At 45.5% G+C, this 26,324-nt stretch overlaps 1 protein-coding gene across 3 annotated transcripts in view; it reads left to right on the top strand.

Moving 5' to 3' along the window:
* LOC121269082 (src kinase-associated phosphoprotein 1-like) overlaps window positions 1-26,324 on the top strand; it is a 369,549-nt gene that overhangs the window by 201,856 nt on the left and 141,369 nt on the right. For all 3 annotated transcript variants that reach the window (XM_041173528.1, XM_041173527.1, XM_041173530.1), the window contains one exon: window positions 21,068-21,151. In XM_041173528.1, coding sequence (XP_041029462.1) covers window positions 21,068-21,151 — 84 coding nt within the window. The remainder of the gene's footprint in view (window positions 1-21,067; window positions 21,152-26,324) is intronic.

Here is a 26,324-nt window from a genome sequence, read left to right as displayed (position 1 = left end):
TGGCGGAAATCCTCTTTGCCGTCGCTGAGCAGGAGAAACCCTGAGGAAATTCTCAGAAATCCTTTAATAATTGAATCCAGTGGGACAGGAGTTACTGGGATAGTGTCCAGGCCTGTTTGCCCTGATATATGCCACGCTGCGGATAGTGATTTGTAGTCCGACCTGACCACTGGCTGATGTGTTGACAGGTGAGTTCTCCACTGGAGAAAACAACAATTGTCAGACACTTTCAGGAATTCACTTGTGGCTCTTGTTCCAATCTTAAGGTTAACAGATGGGTGGCCTCAGCTCATTTCCATCCCTTGCTAAAGGAACAAGAATTACTCCAGTAATCTGTCATGTTGCAGCTAACACCAGAACTTGATTCTTAAGCAAATGCCATTAAATGACTCCCTGTGTGAGGGTTAACTTTGCTTCCTCCTTTCATGCTTTAGTTTCAATAGGAATTTGGGGATTAGCTCCAGGCTGCTCCATAAATGACATTTATTTACGAACATTAGCATTTATTAACTCAATTTTTTAAAGGTGCCAGGCTTGGCTCAGCAGTGACTTGTGGGTCTGAGTCAAAAGGTCATGAGTTCAGGTCCCTCTCTAGGAGACTCTAGAATCCTGACTGGCACTTTCAGAGGGTCAGTACTGAGGGACTGCTGCATTGACAGAGTTTCAATACTGAGGGAGTGCTGCGCTGCCGGAGGATCTGTATTGAGTGAGTGCTGCGCTGCCGGAGGATCTGTATTGAGGGAGCACTGCACTGTAAGGGTCAGCACTGAATGAGTGCTGCACTGTTAGAGGGCCAACACTGAGGGAATGCTGCACTTTTAGGCCAGTACTGAGGGAGCGCCGCACTGTGGGAGGGGCGACACTGAGGGAGCGCCGCACTGTGGGAGGGGCGACACTGAGGGAGCGCCGCACTGTGGGAGGGGCGACACTGAGGGAGCGCCGCATTGTGGGAGGGGCGACACTGAGGGAGCGCCGCACTGTGGGAGGGGCGACACTGAGGGAGCGCCGCACTGTGGGAGGGGCGACACTGAGGGAGCGCCGCACTGTCGGAGGGTCAGCACTGAGGGAGTGCCGCACTCTGGGAGGGGCGACACTGAGGGAGCGCCGCACTGTGGGAGGGGCGACACTGAGGGAGCGCCGCACTGTGGGAGGGGTGGCACTGAGGGAGCGCCACACTGTGGGAGGGGCGACACTGAGGGAGCGCCGCACTGTGGGAGGGGCGACACTGAGGGAGCGCCGCACTGTGGGAGGGTCGGTACTGAGGGAGTGCCGCACTGTCAGAGGGTCGGCACTGAGGGAGTGCCGCACTGTGGGAGGGGCGACACTGAGGGAGCGCCGCATTGTGGGATGGGAGACACTGAGGGAGCGCAGCACTGTGGGAGGGTCGGTACTGAGGGAGTGCCGCACTGTCAGAGGGTCGGCACTGAGGGAGCGCCGCACTGTGGGAGGGGCAGCACTGAGGGAGCGCCGCACTGTGGGAGGGTCTGCACTGTGGGAGGGTCTGCACTGTGGGAGGGTCTGCACTGTGGGAGGGGCGGCACTGTGGGAGGGGCGGCACTGTGGGAGGGGCGGCACTGTGGGAGGGGCGGCACTGTGGGAGGGGCGGCACTGAGGGAGCACCGCACAGTGGGAGGGTCCGCACAGTGGGAGGGTCCGCACAGTGGGAGGGTCCGCACAGTGGGAGGGTCCGCACAGTGGGAGGGTCCGCACAGTGGGAGGGTCGGCACTGTGGGAGGGTCGGCACTGTGGGAGGGTCGGCACTGTGGGAGGGGCGGCACTGTGGGAGGGGCGGCACTGAGGGAGCACCGCACAGTGGGAGGGTCCGCACAGTGGGAGGGTCCGCACAGTGGGAGGGTCCGCACAGTGGGAGGGTCGGCACTGTGGGAGGGTCGGCACTGTGGGAGGGTCGGCACTGTGGGAGGGTCGGCACTGTGGGAGGGTCGGCACTGTGGGAGGGTCGGCACTGTGGGAGGGTCGGCACTGTGGGAGGGTCGGCACTGAGGGAGCGCCGCACTGTGGGAGGGTCGGCACTGAGGGAGCGCCGCACTGTGGGAGGGGCGGCACTGAGGGAGCGCCGCACTGTGGGAGGGGCGGCACTGAGGGAGCGCCGCACTGTGGGAGGGTCCGCACTGTGGGAGGGGCGGCACTGAGGGAGCGCCACACTGTGGGAGGGTCCGCACTGTGGGAGGGGTGGCACTGAGGGAGCGCCGCACTGTGGGAGGGGCGGCACTGAGGGAGCGCCGCACTGTGGGAGGGGCGACACTGAGGGAGCGCCGCACTGTCGGAGGGGCGGCACTGAGGGAGCACCGCACTGCGGGAGGGGCGGCACTGAGGGAGCGCCGCACTGCGGGAGGGGCGACACTGAGGGAGCGCCGCACTGTCGGAGGGTCGGTACTGAGGGAGTGCCGCACTGTCGGAGGGTCAGCACTGAGGGAGTGCCGCACTCTGGGAGGGGCGGCACTGAGGGAGTGCTGCACTGTCAGAGGGTCAGCACTGAGGGAGCGCCGCACTGTGGAAGGGGCGGCACTGAGGGAGCGCCGCACTGTGGGAGGGGCGGCACTGAGGGAGCGCCGCACTGTGGGAGGGGCGGCACTGAGGGAGCGCCGCACTGTGGGAGGGGCGGCACTGAGGGAGCGCCGCACTGTGGGAGGGGCGGCACTGAGGGAGCGCCGCACTGTGGGAGGGGCAGCACTGAGGGAGTGCCGCACTGTGGGAGGGGCAGCACTGAGGGAGCGCCGCACTGTGGGAGGGGCAGCACTGAGGGAGTGCCGCACTGTGGGAGGGTCGGTACTGAGGGAGTGCCGCACTGTCAGAGGGTCGGCACTGAGGGAGCGCTGCACTGTGGGAGGGTCAGTACTGAGGGAGCGCCGCACTGTGGGAGGGTCAGTACTGAGGGAGCGCCGCACTGTGGGAGGGGCAACACTGAGGGAGCGCCGCACTGTGGGAGGGGCGGCACTGAGGGAGCGCCGCACTGTGGGAGGGGCGACACTGAGGGAGCGCCGCACTGTGGGAGGGGCGGCACTGAGGGAGCGCCGCACTGTTTGTGGCAGATTGGAAGTGGCACTGCACTGAGGGCCAGTAGTAAAGGAATGTTGCACTGTTTGCGGAGGTACTAAGGGAGCGCTACACTGTTAGTGCTGCGGATCTGAGGGAGTGCTGCGCTGTCAGAGGTGCTGTCTTTCAGGTGAAACATTGAACTGAGGCCACGTCTGCCCTCTCTGCTGTTTGTAAAACATCAAATGTCGCTATTCTGAAGAGGAACAGAGGAGTTCTTCTGGGCGCCATGGCCAACATTTATCCCTCGATGAAAATCACGAAAAGCAGATTCATATTTCATTTTGTGTAGTGCTTTTTCCAATCTCTGCATGCCCCAAAAGGCTTTACTGCCAATGAAGTACTTTTGAAGCGTGGTCACTTGTAAAGTTGGAATTAGCTGATGATTATATATTGCTGTTTGTGGAATCTTAATGTGCTCATTAGCTGCCACATTTTCTATATTAAATCGGCGACTACAATTTAGAAAGTACTTTGGTGTTAAAGCATTTTGGGATGTCCTAGCTTCCCAGTGTAAAACTGGCATCAGTGATTAGACCTCCCCCCACCATTGCCCCCCTCCCCCCTGCAATCGGGCCCTCCCACCTCATTTAGTGCTCAAGTAGCCTTGAGGATCTAATCCTCCATATCACGGTGATCGGCAGGGTCAGTCACTGATAATAGTGGGAAGTGCAAAGTGGGGGAATGAGTAGAACAGAGAGTTTAGCAGAATGGAACACACTGCCACCAGAGGCAATCAGAAATAAGAGAATTGTATAAATATTTGAAAAGAAATGTTTGGTGAAAGCAAGAAAATTTGATTGAAGTAGGGTAGGTCCAGCTCCTGTTTACCAGCATGAGTTCTACATGCTGAATGGCCCCCTCCTCTGCCTCAGTGGGGGCACTGTCTTTCTTAAAAAGCTTGCCATGACTTGCTTTGATAATCTTGCTGATGTCCGGTACTCGAGGGCCTCAGCTGGTTTGCTGAGAGTTTCTTGATTTAAAGCTAGAAGTTGGAATAAATCCTTGACCAATAGCCCAACTATCTAACATGATGGTTAATCTTTTTTTCCACACACTGAAGTTGCACAGTCTTGGGAAAATGTCATTGGATGGATATTCCATCTTATTTAATGCTTTAGTTTCACAACTGCTCTGGCCATGTACTGATTTTGTGCCCATTGAATTAATGCCAGAACATTGTCAAAGGAATCTCATTCACTTGCCTTCTGGATTATATAATTTTCTGTTGAGGTTATATTTCAGGCATGTCGTTGCTTTTTTTAAAGAGTAAAACACAGTATTGTTATAGATGCTGGTCACTCACAGAGCAGTGAGAGTTGGAGCATTCTAACCATGCTGCGTTAACCTGGCTGTTTTATTGGTGCAAGAATTCAAGGTCCGAATATGAGTATTTTTTTCTGCTATTACCCACACTACACATACATTTCCATCACTGCCTGTTTTTAAGGCTTCCCTTTGAGGTCATACAATCAAGTAGGGTAGAAGAAGCCATTCGACCCATCGCGCCCTCGAGATGGAAGGAGGGTCTTTTCAGGTGGGCGGAGTTCAAGATCAGTTGTGTGCTCCCCTCTGCGGTGAAGCCCATGCGGCAGCAGGTTTGTTCCTGACTCATGGGCCGCATAACTTCAAGATCCCAGCAAGGTGTGGAGCTGCCGTTCATTCTGTGCCATTTGCCATTGGCTGCAGTCAGAGGCAGTGATGAAGGGAGGGAGGGAGGTGGGTGTCTCCAAGGGGCACGGCTAGTGAACGGCAACCAACTCCCGACTCCAAATCTCCAATCTCCTGGGTGAATGGTCATGGCTGACAAGGGTTCGTGTGCTGCTTCTTTCTATGCTGCCAAGGCACTAGTCTCTCTATAGTGTCTCAAGGGTAGTGGAGGCAAAAGGAATAGTGTCAGAGGGAGGGTTCTTGCAATGGCTCTCATTACCCTGCTCAAACAGCATTGTGTCCATGTGCAGTCATGTATGAACAGGAGGAACACCCATCTCTGGTCCTCCAGGGTGTCCTTCATCTGGGAGGGGTGGGGTGGAAATGCCATCTGTAGACAGAGGCCAGGCAAGTGCTTAGCACTTGCCTGTTGGCTTTGAGATGGAGGGAAACCTGTAAAGGATGTGCTCACTAAATGTATCACATCAGTTCAGTCACACATCCACTGAGATGTCGATAATTCAGGCTGCAGGCAACCCTGCCTTGGTAATGGTTCTCATCCAGATGAGGAGAACCTCCTTCTGTTTGACACAGGGCCATGAGCAGCAAAGGCCTGAACAATCAGAGGCAGTGGGGCCTCTACAAGGTCAAAGTGCTGGTGAACATGGACCACACAACAACGGTGAGCATTGGCCTGACCATGAGTGTATCACTGGCAGTGCTCTCATCTAGAGATGAAGGAGAGGCAGTGCCAGAGACGCTCTCGTATGTCCCGGGATGTGGTTGCTCACGTCTCCCAGCTGCAGCCACAAGGACTGTGGAGGAAGAGAAATGTGGACCGCCTGGCCTGCAGTGAGTGAGGCCGAATGGGTGCCCTTTAAATATGGTGCCAGGACCTTCGACCCCATGAGGTAATGGTGGGGGGGACAACTTTCTGCTGGCCCTGCCATGAGATTCGCAGAACTCCTCGCGGATGCATAATTAATGATCTGAAAAGCAGATTGAATGTGTTCCCCCCCATGCTGCCCAGTGGGAATAATGCCGACTTTCCCGTCTACCCACTTCTTGTCATGCAGGTATATATGACAACTCTATGTGTGTATGTATGTCTATATATGACAACTGTATGTGCACAGCAACAAATGGCAATGAGAAAACAGGCAGGTTGAACTGTGTTTTTGATGATACTCAATACGGGGAAAGGTTTGGCCAGGACACTGGGCAAACTCGCCTGCTCTTCAAAAATCGTTATAGTTTCTGAAAATCTGGGCCACTGGAGCCATCGGGTATCACCTAAAGTGAGATACGGTTTTATGAAACTCAGCTTCGACTATAATTTAGAACATGCGCATCGCATCTCAGGAAGGATATATTGGCTTGGAGGGGGGGCAGCATAGATTGATATAGGGGTGGGGGTGTGGGGTGGGCAAGTCCTAAATGAGAGGAGGGAACCTTAAAACGAGAGCCAGGCTGTTCAGAGGTGATGTCAGGAAGCACTTCCTCACACAGGGCAGTGGAAATCTAGAACTCCCTCACCCTAAAAAGCTGGAAATTCAAGAATGGAGATAGATAGATAAAATGATTTTTAAAACAGAAAGTGCTGGAAAAACTCAGCAAGCCTGACAGCATCTGTGGAGAGAGAAACCGAGTTGACGTTTCAGCTCAGTGACCTTTCATCAGATTTCATATTTGTGGTATTTTGCGGTATTTTGCTTTTGTAGAGAGAGATTTTTGTTGGGTGCAGGTATTTCTGTTCCGATGTCAGGAAGGATAACCCCATGCACAGTACAATGCTCCCTCAGTGCAGCTTTGTGCACTCCATCCCTGAAGCAGGATGTGTAGGGTTAATCGATAAGTCAGAGGCGACGGTGCTACCCTGTGAGCTGAGCTAAGAGAGAAGGGATTGATTTGAGATTTGGAAACACTGGTGGGAGGTGGTGCAAAGTGGTTTATAGAAATAATGGGCAATGTCAATTAGAACAGTCAGCATGCAGAATGGGAGATATCATTTTGCTATAGTTGACTTCCCTGCTCATTGTTGACATATATTGATGGGGACAGCGTAGTGGGAGCTTTACTCTGTCCCTAACAAACACTCCCAGGGCAGGTACAGCACGGGGTTAGATATATGTAGAGGGAGTTTGACTGTATCTAATCCTCTGTTGTGCCTGCCTTGGAAGTGTTTTAATACCAGCATTGAGTTCAAAAAGTGAAAACAATTTCCATTTGTAATTCTGCAACTTGGGCAATTCTGTACTCCCTCCGTTCAGTTCGGCATCTTTAACAAACCTACCACTTTGACTCCTGTATAGGCCCAGATTACACACTGAAGCCCTGGAGTAGAATCCAAACCCACAACCTCCTGTCTCAGAGGTGAGAATAAAGCAAACTGGTAATATTAAACAAATTACAAAAGAAACATTTTGAGCAATTTAATATCCATCTTTAAACCAAATTAATTTCTGGGTTTTGAGGAGATGCCCCTTGAGATTCCTGAGCAGCAGATTTATAAAGAAGCAAAGCTTAAACGCATTTTATTAAGAGAAGCAATTAATTCCAGTCATGCATCGTAGGTAACTGAGATGATTCTTCCTTTGCTGGGTGTAGTGAAGAGGAGTTTTCAAAATCAGCTTGGGCTGAAGTAGAATTCCTGTCAAAATAATAATTCATAAGAAAGTAGCTTTTAATATTTTTATTTATCTTTGCTGTGAGATTGACACTTGAGATTATCAGTTTATTTCATGCTGAAGGTTATCCTCTCTGCAAAACTGGAAGTGTATCTGTGAGAAGCTCAAAGGTGTCTCTTAGAAGGAATGAGTTCAGTGTGGCATCAGTGGATTGTTAGGCTCAATAAAACCATTGGAGCGTAAAAAAAGCCAGAGGCCATTTAGCCCCTCAAGCCTAATTCGCTATTCAATGAGATCATGGCTGGTCTGTGATTTAACTGCATATACCCGCCTTTGCTCCATATTTCTAAATACCTCTGGCTAACAAAAATCTATCAATTTCACATTTAAAATTAACAATTGATCTAACATCAATTGTGGCAGAGAGAGCATTCGAAGGGATGTTCAGCCAAATGCAAGTAGGAAGTGCAGGGTCCCATCACTACTCTTTAAAATTCCCATCCTTGTTTTCAGATTTCTCCTTGGCCTTGCCCCTCCCTATCCCTGTAATCTCCACCAGGTCTATAATTCTCCGAGATCTCTGCATTCCTCCAATTCTGGCCTCTTGTAGATTGCCGATTCTGATCGCTCCACGAGTTAAAGGTGCTATATAAATGCAAGTTGTTTTACATGTAGGCTTCTGATGAGGTGGGGAGATGGTACTCCTTGATATGCCCCTAAAGACAAATAGCCACTCTCTTTTTTTGGTCCTTCATATAAATCCTGGTTACTTAAGTGAGGTACAGGAATGTGCCCGACACCCTTATCACAGGCAAGTAGTCAACATATCTGAGAGAAGAGAATTTGTCAAGAAATTTTAAAACCAAAAAAACTTGCATTTATGCAGACACAGACTCAATGGCCAAATGGCCTCCTTCGGTATTGTACTATTGTATGATTCTATACATCACCTTTCACAACCTCAGGTTGTCCAAAACTGTTTTATAGCCAATAAAGTACTTATTGAATGTAGTCACTGTTGAAAGAAACATGGGATCCAATTTATGCACAGCAAGACCCCACAAACAACAATGCAATAAATGACCAGATTCAGCTGGCTCGTCTGTGTTGTAACTTCTATTTATATTGCTTTCTTCAAAAAAAAGAGGGAGTATGCCAATTGAAGGCTAGGTTGCCAGAACTTGCTTCCTTCTCTGAGTGAGTGAGTGATCTAGTGAATTATGAGTGCTAGTCCCAATATATCTGTCTTATCAGTTCATCTGTGTGTTAGCCAGCATTGGTGTTTATGTCAAAGTGTAGCCATATATAAGACTATATAAGTAGACTATTGGTGTAATTTTATTGTAGGATACATTATTAATGTCTGAATCCTATCTTGATATGAAGGATTAAACTATATATCACAATGTCAATTTTTAAAACTTATTGTACTTTGTTTTACATTTAGCCACGGTGGGGTGTGTGGAGGTGACTTAATGGAATCAAGTGAAGTCTAATGTGTTGTAGCTCTGGAAGTAATGGTTGGTATTTAAGCACTGAATCCATTGAGATTGGCTATCCAATAGTTTTAAAATATCCTTTGAACCCTCTGAGATCTCTGTGCTCCTCCAAGTCTGACCTCTTGAATATCAGTTTTAATTGCTCCACCATTGGTGTTCTCACCTTCAGTTGTTTGGACCTTAAACTCTGGAATTCTCTCGCTAAACTCTCTATCTCTCTTTTCTTCTTTAAGACACTCCTTAAAGCCTACCTTTTAGACCAAGTTTTGGTCACTTTTCCCAATAGCTCCATATGTGGCTTGGTGCCAAATTTTGTTTGATAACATCCTTTTGAAGCATGTTGGGCCATTTTACTGTGTTAAACGTGCTATATAAATGAAAGCTATTGTTGAATTCATAAAACTCGCAATAAAACTCAAGCACTGATTAACACAAATGTTTTAATTTGGAGAGGGGGTTTTAGAATTATGGAAATGCAGCTAATGTTAGCTGGGTCACATTGTGCACTGGATTCTGGTGTGTTTCACAAATGGAATATAGGTCAGCAAAGGAATTGGGAAATGTTGGCAGTGTCTGGATGCTAATTTGCAGAGACCTGCAACCCATCTCAAACCTGTTACTTGACATTTGAGCCAAATTTCAAATCCCAAATTAGTTACAACAGTAAGCTCTTAGATTTTGTGCTCAGGCACTGTACAGGGCAGAAATCTCTCTGTTTTAATCGCAGGTCAGTGCTGTGTTATCTGCTCTATGCAGGATTGCAGTGACTTCATGTTCTTGGGCTGGGAAAATGGTGGGGGTGGAGAGGGGAAATCAGGATCCTCCTACTTGTGTATCACCTGTGGCTCAGTTGCTGGCACTCTTCTGTGTAAGAGGATCATGGGCTCAAGTCCCACTCCAGACACTTGTGCACAAAATCTAGGCTGATGCTCCAATGCTGTACTGAGGGAGTGCTGCACTGTCAGAAGAGCAGTATGGAGACAGCACTGAAGTGTTGGAGGAGACAACTGAGGGACTGCTGCAGTCAGTGCTGCCCATCCAACAGTGCAACGCTCCCTCAGTAATGTCCCAATCCCTCAGTACTGACACTGCAGCACTCCCTTGGTGCTGGACTGCAGTGTCAGCTTAGATTGTGTTCAAGTTCTGGACTTGAACCCATGACCTTCTGACTCAGAGGTGAGAGTGCGACTCTCTGAGACTCAGCTGACACCTACATTGTTGAGGTTTTTTAAATCACTTTTAAAACTCAAACTGCACTTATTATCCAGTTTGGATTTCTCAAACCTTGGGTGTTTAATATCCATGAATGTGGATAAAGGAGACATGTTTTATTCACCAGCATAGACATTGATCACCATAAGTGTTAAAGTTTAATCTCCATCTCTTGTCAAGAAGAAAACATAGAATCTCTTCAATTCAGTGAATATTTTGATGGAGGAAAACATTTGAGTTTTCAAGAGAGTGAGATCTGGTTCATTTTGTTTACATTTTATATGTTCCTGCAAAGAATGCTTAAGGGAAGCAAAATATAACAAGTAAAATTGCAGCACCTGCTCTCAGACTGCTGAATAGAGGAGTGAGATTCTCGCCCTCAGTGAGTGCACAGACTGTGACTACTCTGGGAAACGAGGATCCACAGCCACTACATTCATTTCTCCCGAGACGGAGACAGAGCACATTACTAACCTTGCTGTTTTCTGTCTCAGCGAAGAATGACTCAGTTGGTTAAATGGACCGTGACTCCATATTGGTTGAGATTTTTCATTGCTGTTTGATAGTTTGCAAATGATTTGAAGAGAAATGAATATATACATATTTTTTAAAATGGGGAATGGAGATGAGGAATATAAAATATTTTCAATTGCTCCCTGCGGAGATGCATGGAAGAATTTTTATTGTTTATTTGAAAGTACACTGTGCCCTTTTGGAGTTGGGAATCAAGGGGCCAGTGTAGGCAGCACCTCAGAACAGGGACTTCCAAACTATGGGTATTGCACTATGTCAGGCTCCTGTGACTGGGAAAGCCAACCTTTTAAAGCAATTTCAGGGCAATTTTATTTGTATTTCTTACTGGCCGGTTCATCCTGTTTGAAGTTCTAGGCTTCAGTTAGCGAGCGAGCTGTAGCTGCTCTTTGTAGTTACAAAGATGATCACGCCAGACCTACACACACAACTTCCAACCCTCCAGGATTGACCTGGAGTCTCCAGCAATTAATCTCTGGGACACCGCAGTGAGAAACTTTGGGCAAAGATAGGATTCCGTAGAATATACAGCACAGAAACAGACCATTTGGCCCAACTAATCCATGCTCCATTTGAGCATCCTCTCATCTTTTCTCACACAAATCTATCACAGTAGCCATCTCTTCCCTTCTCCCTCGTATACTTGTCTAGCTCCCCTTTAATGAATCAATACTATTTACTTCAATCATTCCTTGTGGTAGCAAGTTTAACGGTCTCACCACTCCCTGGGTCAAGAAGTTTCTTCCAAATTCCCGATTGCATTTCTTGTTGACTATCTTATATTGAAGGCTGGAAGTGATGCTTTTTCTCACAAGAGGAAACATTCTCCTTGTGTCTACTCTAGTAAAACCTTCCATGATTTAAAAAAATGTCAATTAGAGTGGCATGAAAAATAATTTTTAAAAAAATTTTGTTTAAACGTTCCTCTTTATTTGTTCTAGCAATATGGGAGATGGGAAAGAAAAGATTGGTTAAACCAATCAGGTAATGAAGGGTTTGTTTGTAATCACCCACAAGAAAGTGGAACGGCAATGGATGGGTCAGGTGGCCAACGGCAGGAGGGTAGAGGTGCGGGCGGTTTGATGGAGGAGGTCACGTGACCACACCTCCAGGAATATGTCAGACTGGAGTTGGCAGCCCTCAATGTGACATCCCGAGTTCCTGTGGTCAGAAGTTGAGCAAGAAAGCATGGCAAGCGACGCAAAAGGAGCAGGGAACAGGATCAGAGTGAGAAGCAATAAGGAAAACAAAAAATGCTGGAAAAACTCAGCAGGTCAGAAAGCATCTGTGGAGAGAAAGAGTTAATGTCTCAGATCATTGACCTTTAATTTGAGCCTTCTGGTATAAGGTCATCACCCTGAAACGTTAACTCTGTTGCCCTCTGCAGATGCTGCCTGAGCTGCTGAGTTTTTCCAGCATTTCTTGTTTATATTTCAGATTTCCAGCATCCGCAGTATTTTGTTTTTTGTCTGTGTGAGAAGCTCCTGGTGGATGATGTACAGTCAGTCGGTACTGAGATTTCTGTGACCCAGTGAAACTTGCTCCTCTTTTTTGCAATTAAGCAACGACCCTTCATCCACCAAAACCTTTCATAATAAAAACACACTCTTATTTTAAACTTCTCCCATATTTACCAGGCTGCAGATCAGATGAATATCCCCATAACTAGGAGGAATACCCCTCCCAGCCCATGGCTCGTTGATTCATGGCAATTTTATTTATTGTTTTGTGGATTTTCTGGCAATTTTTAGCATCAATTTCAGCAACTTAATATTTTGGCGACTTTTAAAAAATGTTCGAGCTGTTGCCAGATCAGAGCAATTGATTTGAACTCAATGATTCTCTTGGTTCAGAGATTCCAGGAATCACAGAATCTCACAGTGCGGAAGAGGTCCTTCAGCCAATCAAGTCTGCACCTGACCTACCCACCTAATCCCATTTACCATCGCTTGGCCCATAGTCTTGAATGTTATGAGGTGCCAAGTGCTTATCCAGATACTTTTTAAAGGATGTGAGGCAACCCGCCTCCACCACCCTCCCAGGCAGTGCATTCCAGACCGTCACCACCCTCTGGGTAAAAAAGTTTTTTCTCACATCCCCCCTAAACCTCCTGCCCCTCACCTTGAACTTATGTCCCCTTGTGACTGACCCTTCAACTAAGGGGAACAGCTGCTCCCTATCCATCTGTCCATGCCCCTCATAATCTTGTACACCTCGATCAGGTCGCCCCTCAGTCTTCTCTGCTGCAATGAAAACAACCCAAGTCTATCCAACCTCTCTTCATAACTTAAATGTTTCATCCCAGGCAACATCCTGGTGAATCTCCTCTGCACCCCCTCCAGTGCAATCACATCCTTCCTATAATGTGGCGACCAGAACTGCACACAGTACTCCAGCTGTGGCCTCACCAAGGCTCTACACAACTCCAACATGTCCGCCCTCCTATGTAATCTGTGCCTGGATTGATAAAGGCAAGTGTCCCATATGCCTTTTTCACCACCCCACTAACATGCCCCTCAGCCTTCAGAGATCTATGAATGATTATGTAGGCTGGATTTTTAAATCAAGCTGATGGATTTAGTTTAAAATCCAGTGTAAATATTGTGTACATTTTGTTTAGTTATTGAGAGCTGGGCGGGGAGGGAGCATATTGAAACAATGCATAATCACTGCAGGGAACTCGGAGGCTGTGTTGCAACAGTGACTACACTTCAACAAGTACTTCATTGATTGTCAACAACAGCACCTTTAAGGTAGTAAAACATCCCAAGATGCTTCTGAGGGTTGTAAATTAAACAATGTTTGAGACTGAGCCACATGAGGTGTCTGGACAGGTGACCAGAAGCTTGATCAAAGAGTAAATTTGGGATGTCCTGAGTTCATGAAAGGTGCTATATTAATGCAAATTTTATTTACAATTTTGCTACAAATAGCAGACAAAGATGCTCCCTTGGCCCTCTCCCCCAGAGAGAATATTCTGTTAGTTGGCATCTTGTCCTGTAATTATAATTTATTTCAATAATGTTTTCAAATTAAATAGAATTTTGCCTACCTAAAGTTTTTAATCAGTTTAAAGCACGTACCTGAGCAATATCCTTCAAATACAGCCTATACTGGCTGAATGAAAGTGTCCTCTGTGATGCTGATAAGGATCCTGCATGAAATGAGTTTGACAGTTTCAATCCAGTTCTTCAAGTGACTGCTGTGAAGATTTAAACTGCTCCCACTCTAGTTCTATTTCCCCATCTCCCTCGGACAGTGCACAGACCAGCTGAGGTACATGCTCCGTTGATGCAGTATAGGAGTCCCTCTCTGAGATTGGAGTTCCAGCACATTGATAGAGCAGCATTGATGGAAGCTTTACTTTACTGCTCTTTGCTTGATCTCTGAGTGTGTGGCAGTGGTACCAAAATGCACTAACATCCTTCATCATTATGATCACAAGAATTGCCCAATTAATTAAAACCCAATTAGTATATACAATAACCAGAAGAATATGGCAAAGTGTGATTGACTTATTAGCAAATTATTCCACTGTCCACTCCAATATTCTTCCACATGTGTGTTGTTTGAAGCGTCTTGCTGAGTTGATGAACACACTTATGTGTCATGCATTCCTGAAATCCCGAAAGGATCAGTGAGTAAGTGCACAGCTTCAGATCGTACTGAGTCACAGACAGCAGGGAGATTCCACGTTGGCTCAGTGGCGTTTGTGGCTGGGTTAGTTGATCTCCAACAAGGTGACTGTGGAGATGCTGCCATTGGTCTCACTGCCATTGTGGGGCATGGCTCAAGGAGGACAATAACCAGCAGGGTTGCTGGATGGTGTACAGGAGCAGCAACACTGAAGAAAGTATACCCGAGTGACTGTGAGCAGGACGGGTTGTGTCTGATTTGGCCTTGTAAAGTAAGACTTGCATTTATATAGCACCCTCCATGATCTCAGCATGTCCTAAAACATCTTACAACCAATGAAGTACTTTTTGTAAGCGTGGTCACTGTTTTAGCAAACATGGCTGCCAATTTACACACAACATTCTGCAAACAGCATGAGCAGATAATCTGTTTCTTTGTAAGGTTGAGAGATAAATATTGGCTGAGACAGTAGGAAGAACTCCCCTGCTCCTCTTCGAACTAGTGGAATGGCATTTTGACATTAAACTGAGAGGGCAGACAGGGCCTCTGACAGTGCAGCACTACCTCAGCACTGCACTGGGTGTGTCAGCTGGGATTTTGTGCTCAAGTCTCCGGAGTGGGACCCAAACGCTCAACCTTCTGACTCAGAGGTGAAAGTGTGTTGCTTACTGACAGATTGCTGTTAAAGAAGCTGGCTGGCTAGAGCTGCCGGTGTAGAATGGCCACAGGCATGAGTCAGGGCAGCTGGTACCCAAGGAGTTTATACTCCAAGTTGGAGTCAGTGGGCTCCAGGACAGGAGGGGAGAAGACAACGAGGGAATTAAATGAAATATGTTTGGAAGCTGGCAAGAAATTGTTGGTCTGAGTGCAGCTGCCCAGCTTTTATGTTAATCACAGCAGCCATGTCTGTATATTATATAACCCTATGTGATTGCTGCTGTGTAGTAGCTCATGCTAGTGTGGATTAGACAGCCAGCTGTTTAGTGAGAGAGGAAGGGGTTTTAAAACAAAAATAATAATAAAAAGCAGTAATATTAAAGAAATAACTAACTGGGTGTGCATGTGGGCTTCAATGCAACGTTTTGCTCGCATCATTAACCTGCACATAACAAAAGGGCCAATCAGATAAATTAAATGCGGAGAAAGAGGAAAAATGCTGTTAGTGTCTGCAGGGTTTGCAGGACCTTAATTGATCTTTTAATGGACCAGATGAAGCTTTCAATTCCGTGGCTTATTTCATTGAATTACCAGCCTGCGCTCAATGATTTATGCACTCGAGGTTGTATGAGAATCACAGGGAATCTCAGCCCTGCTTCTGTAACTCAGCGAGTGTGCGCGCAATGAAATTAACCGCTGAAGCAACGCGCACGGAACAATGCAGCTCCCCGGGTAATTCAATTCTGTTTAAACCATGCATATTGATGTGCGCCACATCAGGAGGGCGAAGGGAATATTTCCTTCCAGGCCCTGGGCAGGATATTGTGTGTGAGTTGTTGCACTGAGAGCGAAATTTGAAAGAAAAGAAATATATTTATTGCATCTGGAGTGAGTGAGGGGTGAGATTATTGCTGCCCTGGTAATTTGCGCTCGTCTCTCCCCAGTTGCTCAGATGTACGGGCGTGCTCAGGAAGAGCTTTCATCCCAACACGACTTCCTCCTGCTTTTTTTTTATATATATATGTGACTCTCTGCGCATCGTCTGACGAATAAATAGAAGTTTAATGAGCCTCACCAGAAAAAAACCGCTCTTGCATAAGAAAGTTGCAGCATAATTCTAATATGAATTTCAGCATGTTAACTCGACGTGCAAATGTGTGCTCGCTGGCCTGTGTCTTTATTTATCTTATTTGCAAACGGCCAATTCCAGCACGTGTGGGAGTAGATAAATAAAGCTTAAAGAGAATTGTTGTCTCCTACAAGCCCCCTTTTGTCGTCTCCTCTCTAGAATGCCCCCACTCCTTGCCCTGACACAGTTTTGTTGGTGTCTGCATTCCTGGTGCTCGGTCCAAAATGGCCATTCATCACAGACCAGCTTTGATAATGAGTGCCAGAGGGGCTATTTGACTGCGGGATGCTTTGTAGAAAGCAAAAACAATCTTGATTTCATTTTGTAGATATGCAATTGCATATTCCAGCAAAATAACAATCCGGCACGTTTTCTTTTGGTCTACCAGCCACTCCAAAGAGGCCAGCCGTAGCTGCAGCCCTCTGGGCTGAGGTCAGCCATCTTGGCAAAGTTCAGGGTTTTAACATTTTCTTTGTGCATTCATGGGATTTGAGCATCAATAACAAGACTAGGATAAATTAAAAATTCCTTGAAGTGGTGAGCTGCCTTCCTGAACCGCTGCAGTCCATGTGGTGTAGGTACACCCACTTTGCTGTTAGAAAGGGAGTTCCAGGATTTTGATCCAGCGACAGTGAGGGACCAGCAATATATTTCTATATTTCTAAATCAGGATGGTGAGTGGCTTGGAGGGGAACTTCCAAGTCGTGTTCCTAAGTATCTTGTCCTTCTAGATGGTAAAGATTGAGGTTTGGAAGGTGCTGTTGAAGGAACCTTGGTGAATTCCTGCAGTGCATCTTGTAGATGGTTCACACTGCTGTTACTGTGCGTCAGTGCTGGAGGGAGTGAATATTTCTGGATGTGGTGCCAATCAAGTGGGCTGTTTTGTCCTGGATGGTGTCAAGCTACTTGAGTGTTGTTTGAACTACACTCATCCAGGCAAGTGGGGAGCATTCCATCACACTCCTAACTTGTGCCTTGTGGATGGTGGACTGGCTTTGGGGGGGAGTCAGGGGGTGAGTTACTCACCACAAAGTTCCCAGGTCAATGGTAACACCCAGGATATTTATAGTGAGGAATTCAGCGACAGTGATGCCATTGATTGTTAAAGGGAGGTGGTTAGATTCTCTCTTTGGAGATGATCACTGCCTGACACTTGTGTGACACAAATGCCAAGTGCTGGAAAAAGGGATGAGAATAGAGATGTGCTTAATGGCCAGCATGGACACGATAGGCCGAAGGGCCTGTTTCTGTTCTGTATACCTCTATGACTCTATGATAAATGTTACTTGCTACTTAACTGCCCAAGCCTGAATGTATGGGAGCACCACCGCTGCAAGTTCCACTCCAAGCCGCCTATGTTGCTGTTCTTTCACTGTCGGTTCAAAATCCTGGAACTCCCTCCCTAACAGCACTGTGGGTGTACCTACAGCACATAGACAGCAGCGGTTCAAGAAGGCAGCTCACCACCACCTTCTCAAGAGCAATAAATGCTGGCCTAGCCAGGGAAGCTTATATAAGAGAATTAATTTTAAAAATATGCTTTTTACTACAAAATCTCACACTGAGATTTTTACATAATGAAATTTTTTGGTTCTTTGTTATGTTCTTTTATTGAACGAGTGAAGGAAATTATTCTGTTTACTGGAAAATATTCGAGAATTCTCTGGGCACAGTAAGTGAGCTCAATTTTCCATCTCAAGTTCCAGTGCTTTGATAAATATTTAACTTAAAGGTGCCTCTGTCTTTTAAGAAGAAAAAAGTGAAAATGATTGTTACAGGAAGGTATGAGTCCCCTTCCCTTACTGTCTGTAATCAGTGTGTTGTTGAAAAGGAAGATGTGGGTGTTTCTTAACCCCTGAGTGTGTGATCAATCTGAATAGCCAGTAAGCTTTTCTTGGGTTTAAATAAAGAGAAATATTCATTCACATGTTCACCCTAAAAATCCAATGCCATGTCACTCAAGCACCAGACACACACACGCAAGGAAAATCGAGTTAATGAGTTTAGTACACTCTTACAAGTTACAAACAAAGGAATAGTTTGTAAATCGTGTGATGGGCTTGCCTCGGTGCAGGCTTGGTGAAGAAAGGTTCTTTCCCACTCCTGAAGTATAGCCTAGATGAATTCAATAACAAAAGTCGTATACCAAAGTCATTACAGGATTCCATCGAAGAGGGGGATTTATCAGCAGGTCACAAAGTTAGCTGTTTGTAGTTTCATTAGTAGGAGGTTAGTTTTCTGGAGAACCTGAAAAGGAACAGGTTTGGCTACCTTACGATGTTGCAGTCTCCAGTTTTAAGGCATTGATGTTGCTGCCTTTGCTGCTGTTTCTTACTACTTTGCCTTCAGGACCTTGCAGGATTCTCCCTGGTGCATGGAGCATTTAAGATTTATCTAAAGTCAGTTTCGATCAGGTGACCACCTGATCAATAATTCTATTTTCCACCCAGAATGATTTGAAGTTCGAAGCCATTGCTACACAATGGGGGGTGGGTGGTGGCCATTTACATTTACTTATGATGAGCTGGTTTCGCTGCAGCTCTCCTTGTTAAGTTTTGAGCTCGGAAACAGGGAGTCTAAGAGGTCATAGAATTTGAGTTTTGGCTGAGTTCACAAACAATAGGTGGTGTGAATTCCATAAATGGTATTGCCTTGGTATGTCCATTCAAAGGGGGCACCCTACCTATGGTCATTCAATAAGCAACTTTCCAGAGACTTGAAGTTGTCTGTGAAGAAATAGCAAAAGTCACCTCAGCAATCATCTTAGCCTTTTAATATTCATTTTTAAAAGAAAAGGCAGTTCCAGAAAATTCTATACTGTATCCAGTCCTTGTTTAAAATTATGAATATGACACACTTTTACTGGGCATGTCAATGATTCTGAAATATTCTGAATTCTTGGGAATCTACTCATTGTGATTTGTGTGTATGTCAGGTCTTCTGCCTCAAACCCCTCAAAAAGACCAGCATTTCCATAGCACCTTTTGCAATTTCAAGACATCCCAAAATGCTTTAAAGGCAATTCAGTACTTTTTGAAGTCAAGCCACTGATGTATTATGGGAAATGTGGCAGCCGATTTGCACACAGCAAGCTCCCACAAACAACTGTGTGATAACGACCAGGTAATTTTTTTTTTTGGTGTGATGCTGATTGAGGGATAAGTATTGATGAAGACACCATGGAGAATTCCCCTGCTCTTCTTCGAAATAGCAGCTGTGGGGTCTTTTATATCCACATGAGAGGATAGACCTCTCAAGTTAAAGCTGCCATCTCTGACAGCGCAGCATTCCCTCAGTACTGCACTGGACGGTCAGCCTAGATTTTTGTGCCCCAGTCTCTGAAGTGGGCTGGCGTAGAGCATCCTGAGTTTGAGTCAAAAACAATACATTCTTGATAAATGTTCTTTGCTTATTCCTCTCTTATCTGGGGAATGGACTGAGCCCTTAGTTCAGTGGGAGCATTCCTGCCTCTGGGTTAGAAGATGCAGGGTTAGAATCCCATCCCACACGACCTCAGAGAATGGAGACCAGGCCTCTGGCTTGGAAATCTGGGATTGACATCCAGTGAGATGCTCATGTCCAGCAACTGAGGGTAGCTCTCCTTCACCACTTATTGTACAGGTTCTGGGAGTCTATAAAACCCCTACTGCCATAGAGGACTGGCCCCAGATTAGCATCTTTACACCAGCCAAAGGCCAAGTGACAGATTGTTCATGAAACTGTGAAACTTTCCACAACTTTACACCATTCTCTCCAGGATAAGAGCATGAACATAGCGAAACACATTGCAGGATCCGACCTGATTGTTCAAGGTTAGAGGAATCTCCTTATCCCATTTCTGCAGGTGGACCTTTACAAGGAAGTGGTGAACAGGATCTCATTACTCCTTAGATCTTGTGGAATAAAAGCTAAACAATGAAAGCGGCTGTGCAGATACCCAGGGAGTCTCTGAACATATTATAGGATATTAAAAGGTCATTGCTCTTTGCATATGTCAGTGTTCAATATAATGTTCGAAGTCATTAAGTTTTCAGTGCTGTCTATTGTTTTTCTTAATGTGTATTTATTGTTCTCTTTTCCCGTCTCCCATGAGCCATACACCAGGAAGGCCGCCTGTCAGCCTACAAAGGTGCTCCTCTGAAGTAGCTTCAGTCGGGAGATGACATCCCCCCTCCCCCTGTTGTTTTTCCTTACTCCTCAGTCTTTTCCCCCTCCCCAGTTTGTACCCCTTATTAGTCCTCTCTGGAAGATTGACTCCAACATGAGTACAGTTATCTAGACACCTGAAAATCTGCATTACCTCGCCAAAGTGGATATTGAAATGTTGGCTTAAATAGACAGTCAACATTGAATCTATCATAATCAAATCTGCTCCTGTCGTCATCCCCATCTGCCTTCCCCCTTCCCCTCCCCCTCCTCTCCTCCCTCCTCTTACCTTTCCTCCACCTCCTCTCTGTCTTAAGAGCCTCATTCTTTTTCAGCTGTGTTCATCCAGTATATGTAGCCCTCTTCATGTCTTTTCCATGAAGGATTTTTGTTGTATACTGAGATGCTGGCAAAGCATGTTTTTGATAATGACTGATAAAGAATCACTTCTGCTCTTACTGCTTGCCATGGGCATAGTGAAAGGATTAGTAAGTTGGTTATCAACCTGTTTGGCACGTCATGAAAGCTCCTTGCATGGCTAGCAAGCCCTGGAGTGGGAATTGAGCCTGGAGCTTCTGGCTTCAAGCCAGAGGCATTACCTTCTGCAACAAAAGATCTCCAGAGCCTCATTAAAATATCTAAGTGAGTGACCTGCATCTTGGGAGCCTGCCCCAACATCCCTACGTTCCCCCTTCCCCCACCTTCTTTAAAACCAGGAGTAGGTGAGTTTGATTTGAGTTTGAGATTTTTAAATTTTAGCATCGCATCTGACCTCCAACCCTCCGGTTTCTAGTGGTTAATATTTCACTCATCGTTCCTAAGAAGACATTTATGTTAAAATTTTCCCTCTGCTAAGACTGTGATTCTAATTTTGTTACATAGGAGCAAACTATTGATTTTTCTGCCTCTGTTCTGTTTTACATTAGTGCAATGTGGAGATATCGCAAACATCGCAGCTCAGGACCTGCCCAGCATTATGAAGCAGGGTTATTTGGAGAAAAAGCGCAGAGGTACAGAAAAAAAAATTCGCTCTCTCTCTTTAATATTTTCTCCTTGCGACCTTCTTGGAACTTAGAAAATGCATATTTTTTTTTTTCCTTCTGGTGAACATACTGAATAGTCAAATGAAGGAGTTGGTTTTTACTGTTTTACCCCCAGGACCTGTTTATATCCAGCTGAGAGTGATAGGGTGAAAGTTTTCATTCTCAGGATACCTGTGAAATGTCTGAAGAACAGTTTAAGCTCAGTCTCAGTGCACAGATTCTCAAAGTTCAGCACCGAGCAAGCTGTTGCTCTTTGTAGAGCGTATAGATACAAGAGAGAATGAGAAAATATAACTCAGTCCATTGTACTCACCCTTTGCCATATCAGAATATTAGTAAGCATGAAGTCGAGGAGAAGCTATTCAGCCAATCACCCCCTTAAATTCCACTACCTTACCAACAAGTATCCCGAATGTTACTATTATCCTCCATGTCTTGTTGTCCTTTGAGTGAAAAAAGTTTTCCTGAAATCTGGTTACAATGACAGCTAGCATTTATAAAGCGCCTTGAACAAGAAAATTGTCCCAAGGCACTGCACAGAAGCTTAATGAGGCAGAGATAAAGGTCAAGCCAAAGGAAGCAATATTCGGAATCTTGGTCAGAGGTGTGGATTTTATGGTAGATTTTAAATGAGGTGAGAAAGTGAATTCCAGTGCTTGGAGCCTAGATGGATAATGGCACAGCCAACAATATTGGAACTAAGGAAATGGAAGATACACTAAAGCCAAAGTTGGGGGAATGCAGAGATTTGGAGGATTTTAAGGCTGGAGGGAGAGACAGAATGAAACAGGGGAAGTCATGGAACAGAAAGGTGAGAATTTTAAATTTGAGGTGTTTGAGAAGTGGGAGCCAATGTAGATCGATGAGCAATGGGGTGATGGGCAAACTGGATATAAATTTAATTTTTCACTAATTTAAATTTATATTGTCTTGTCCCTCTGGCTTGACTTATGTGGAAATAATATTCTGGATTCACCTTATCTGTACACCATTTATTCTTTTGTATACCTTGGTAAGACTCTTTAACTTCCTTTTCTCTCAGCCACAGAGTTTAATCTTCTCTAATCTTTCCTCATAGCTCATCTCCTGTACACTTCGAATCATTCTTGTTCCTTTCCTGTTGATTATCATCAATGTATGCGTGTTCTATTTAGGAGCATTGTAACCAGAATAATGTGCAGTATTCCATGTACAATCTGTGCTGTCACTGACTTTTCTCAATTCATTTAATCCTTAAAGAAAGCTACAGCTGTCATGAGAAGAAATCTGAAAAAAAATTTCTACCACCCTCAGAAAGCAATTAAACACCCATGCCAACATTTGAAGTACCTCACCTGGGGGACTGAGCACAGTTCTGATCTCCATATTATAAAAAGGATATTGAGGCACTGGGGAAGGTGCAAAAAAATTTTGCAAGGCTGGTTCCAGAGATTATTACTACCTAGAGAGACTGAACAGGCTGGGGCTCTTTTCTCTAGAAAGTAGAAAACTGAGAGGTGACCTGGTAGAGATCTTAAAAAAAAAGATGGGGTTTGGTAGAGAAAGGATGTTTCCACTTGAGGGAAACCAAAACTGGGGGCCATAAATATAAGATGGTCACTAATAAACCCAATAGGGAATACAGGAGAAACTTTTTTTTTGAAAAGGTAATGAGGGTAGTGCATTTCATATAGTCTATATGGATTTTGGTAAGACTCTTGGTATGGCCCCACATGGCGGACTGGTAACAAAAGTGAAAGCCCATGAGATCCAAGACAAAGTGGCAAGTTGGATCCAGTATTGGCCCAGAGTCGGGAAGCAAGGGGTAACGGTTGGTGTTTTTTTGTGACTGGAAGTCTGTTTCTAGTGGGATTCCGCAGGGCTCAGTACTGGGTCCCTTGCTTTTCTGGTATATATCAATGATTTGGTCTTGAATGTAGTGGAGTATGATTAAGATGTTTGCCGGCAATGCAAAAATTGGCTGTCTGGTTGACAAGAAGAAAGTTATAGAGAGCAGCAAGATATCGATGGACCAGCCAAGTGGGCAGAACAGTGGCAAATAAAGTTCAATCCAGAAAATGTGAGGTAATGCATTTGGGAATAAACAATAAATGGTAGGATACTGAGAGGTGTAGAGAAACAGAGGGACCTTGCATGTATGTCCATAGATCCCTGAAGGTGGTTGAAAAGGCAGATAAGGTGATCAAGATTGAGATACCAGCAGAAGGTTGTTACATAGTGGATCATTTATTGTATGTTATTGTTAAGGTTGCCAACCCTCCCAGACACTGCAAATACCCAGCAGAAAATTCGGAATGAGGCCAATGAAAAATTGTTTTTTTTTTGTAATTTTCTTTCAACCATTATTGTTTCTGACTTATAAAAATTATCAGACGTAGAGAAGTAAAGTCGTCTTGTCCAACAATCAAACACCATCCAGTTGGGTAGCAAAGGAGCACTCGCTTTCCAATTGGGCATGGGAAGGTGGGGCACCATGCGATGGACATGTTGGATGACCAATGGCAGGAGTGTGGTGGTGGGGCTTACAGAGGTTATACAAAGGCATCTCCAGGGGTACATCCAAATAGAGTAACAGCTGAGATAGGCAAAACTACAAGTACTCCATCTGATAAACACAAAACTCCTGAAAGATGTCTGTGTGGACACACTGCAGACAACTTGGACTTGAATTGTGTGATTCAACAGGCCTCGTTAATAGTTTTTAAAAATTTTACTGGATGATTTCAGAGATAATAGAGATCAGTAATATAAAATGTCTACAGTATTAGGCCGAGAACAGCATTTTTACTTAATTAGCGCAATCTACCATTTTCTGCAAGGTTTTATCTCTTGCAATCAAGTAGCTAAGGTTTCACAAAATTTCCCTGTCAGTTTGAAAGACACTCTCATCTGCCAGTATTTCCACAGAGGCCTCTTTTTCCCTAAGTGTCTTATATTGTTTCTTTGTGATCTACACAGTCCATTACACAGGAAGACATTGCTGATTGAATGTTGTGTTCATTACACAGGGGAGAACTGCCTTGTAAAGGAGGGCGCTATCCTTTCTTAAAGTTAATTAAGATCAAAAATTTCAGGAATAAGAAAAGGCCAGTAGGACCCAGCCAACCTGACCCTTTTTTTTTTCCAGAGTCCAAACCCAGCTACCTGCCTTCTCGCCAGCTCCCTCAATCCCTCCTCTCTGACCAAACGCATCCAGGAACAGGAGAAGACCATTCAGCCCCTTGAGTTTGTTCTGCCATTCAGTTAAATCATGGCTGATTTGTATCTTCTCTTTATCTTTCTTTATTGGCTCTGTAACCCTTAGTAACCCTATCCAATGAAAATTAATTAATCTCCATTTCAAAATTGTCAAATGTCCTCCAGCCTCAATAGTTTTGTATGCGGGGGGGGTGGTGGGGGGAGTTCCAGATTTCCATTCCCCTTTGTGTGAAGTGCTTCCTGACATCACCCCTGAATGGTCTGACTCTAATTTTAAGGTTACGCTCCCTTATTCTGGACCCTTATTTCCGGGTGGCAGGTGGTGATTAGTGGCGTACCGCAGGGATCAGTGCTTGGTCCCCAGCTATTCACAATATATATAAATGATCTGGATGAGGAAACCAAAAGCAATATTTCCAAGTTTGCTGATGACACAAAACTGGGCGGGATTGTGAGGAGGATGTAAGGAGACTTCAGGGAGATTTAGACAAGCTGTGTTTGTGGGCAAACACATGGCAGATGCAGTATAACGTGGATAAATGTGAAGTTATATGCTTCGGTGTGAGAAACAGAAAGGCAGAGTATTATTTAAATGGTGATATATTGGGAAATGTGGATGTACAAAGGAATCTGGGTGTCCTTGTACACCAGTCAATGAAAGTAAATAGGCAGGTGTAACAGGCAATTAGGAAGGCAAATGGTGTGTTGGCCTTCATTGCAAAAGGATTTGAGTTCAGAAGTAGGCATGACTTACTGCACTTATACAGGGCCTTGGTGAGACAACACCAGGAGTATTGCTTGCGGTTTGGTCTCCCTACCTTAGGAAGGATATACTTGCCATAGAGGGGGAGTGCAGCGAAGGTTCACTAGGCTGATACTGGGGATGGCAGGACTGTTGTATGAGGAGAGATTGGTTCAACTGGGCCTGTATTCACTAGAATTTAGAAGAATGAGAGGGGATCTGATTGAAACGTATAAAATTCCAACAGGGCTAGACTGGATGAAGGGAGGATGTTTCCCCTGGTTGGGAGAGTCTAGAACCAGGGGCCACAGTCTCAGGATATTTAAGCCATTTAGGACTGAGACGAGGAAATATTTCTTCACTCAGAGGGTGGTCAACCTGTGGAATTCTCTACCACAGAAGCTGTGGAGGCCAGGCCACTGAGTATATTCAAGAAAGAAATTGTTAATTTTTTGGATATTTGGGACATCAAGGGGTATAGAGAGAGAAAACGGGAATATTGTATTGAGATAGAGGATCAGCCATGATCATGTTGAATGACAGAGCAGACTTGAGGGGCCAAATGGCCTACTTCTCCTAGCTTCTATGTTTCTATGACTCTCCACTCCACCCCACCCCCCCCCCAACCCCACTCTCTAATTTGAACCTTGTCTCCCTAGAATTTTCACTCTTGCCCATTGTGGAAAATTTGCTAGAATCAGCTTTTCCTGGGAAGGAAAAATCCTTTAGGTTGCTATCACCTCAAACATCTGGTCACAGGAAACAGATCATGCAATGAGCAAACAGTGATGGAATCTGAGCTGTAGGAATGTGGGAATTACTGGTTAAAAGACCAGGGCCCATCCTGTTCTCCTGCCATCTCCTGCCCGTATTCTTCATGTCTGACTTTGACTGCTTGTGTCAGCAGACTGTTCACCTGCTGAATCCCTCATTGCTGCCTTTGTTACCCCCAGACTATTCAAACACTGTCTCGGCCGACCTCCCTTCTTCCACCTTCTGTAAACTTGAGCTCATCCAAAACTCTGCTGCCCCCACATCCTCACTCGTACAAAATCCCCTGTGTTAGCACCTGGTCTAACAATGCATCAGTTTTTTTTTTCAAAAACTCACCCTCGTGTTCAGTCCCTCCATGGCCTCATCCCTCCCTATCGTTGAAATCTGTACAGTCCCTACAACCCGCCAAGATCTCTGCACTCTTCC

This window comes from Carcharodon carcharias, chromosome 23 (assembly GCF_017639515.1).
Source record: "Carcharodon carcharias isolate sCarCar2 chromosome 23, sCarCar2.pri, whole genome shotgun sequence".
In the NCBI taxonomy this organism is placed as follows: Eukaryota; Metazoa; Chordata; class Chondrichthyes; order Lamniformes; family Lamnidae; genus Carcharodon; species Carcharodon carcharias.
Note: the sequence above shows the minus strand (reverse complement) of the source record. Positions and strands in the feature narration are given on the sequence as shown.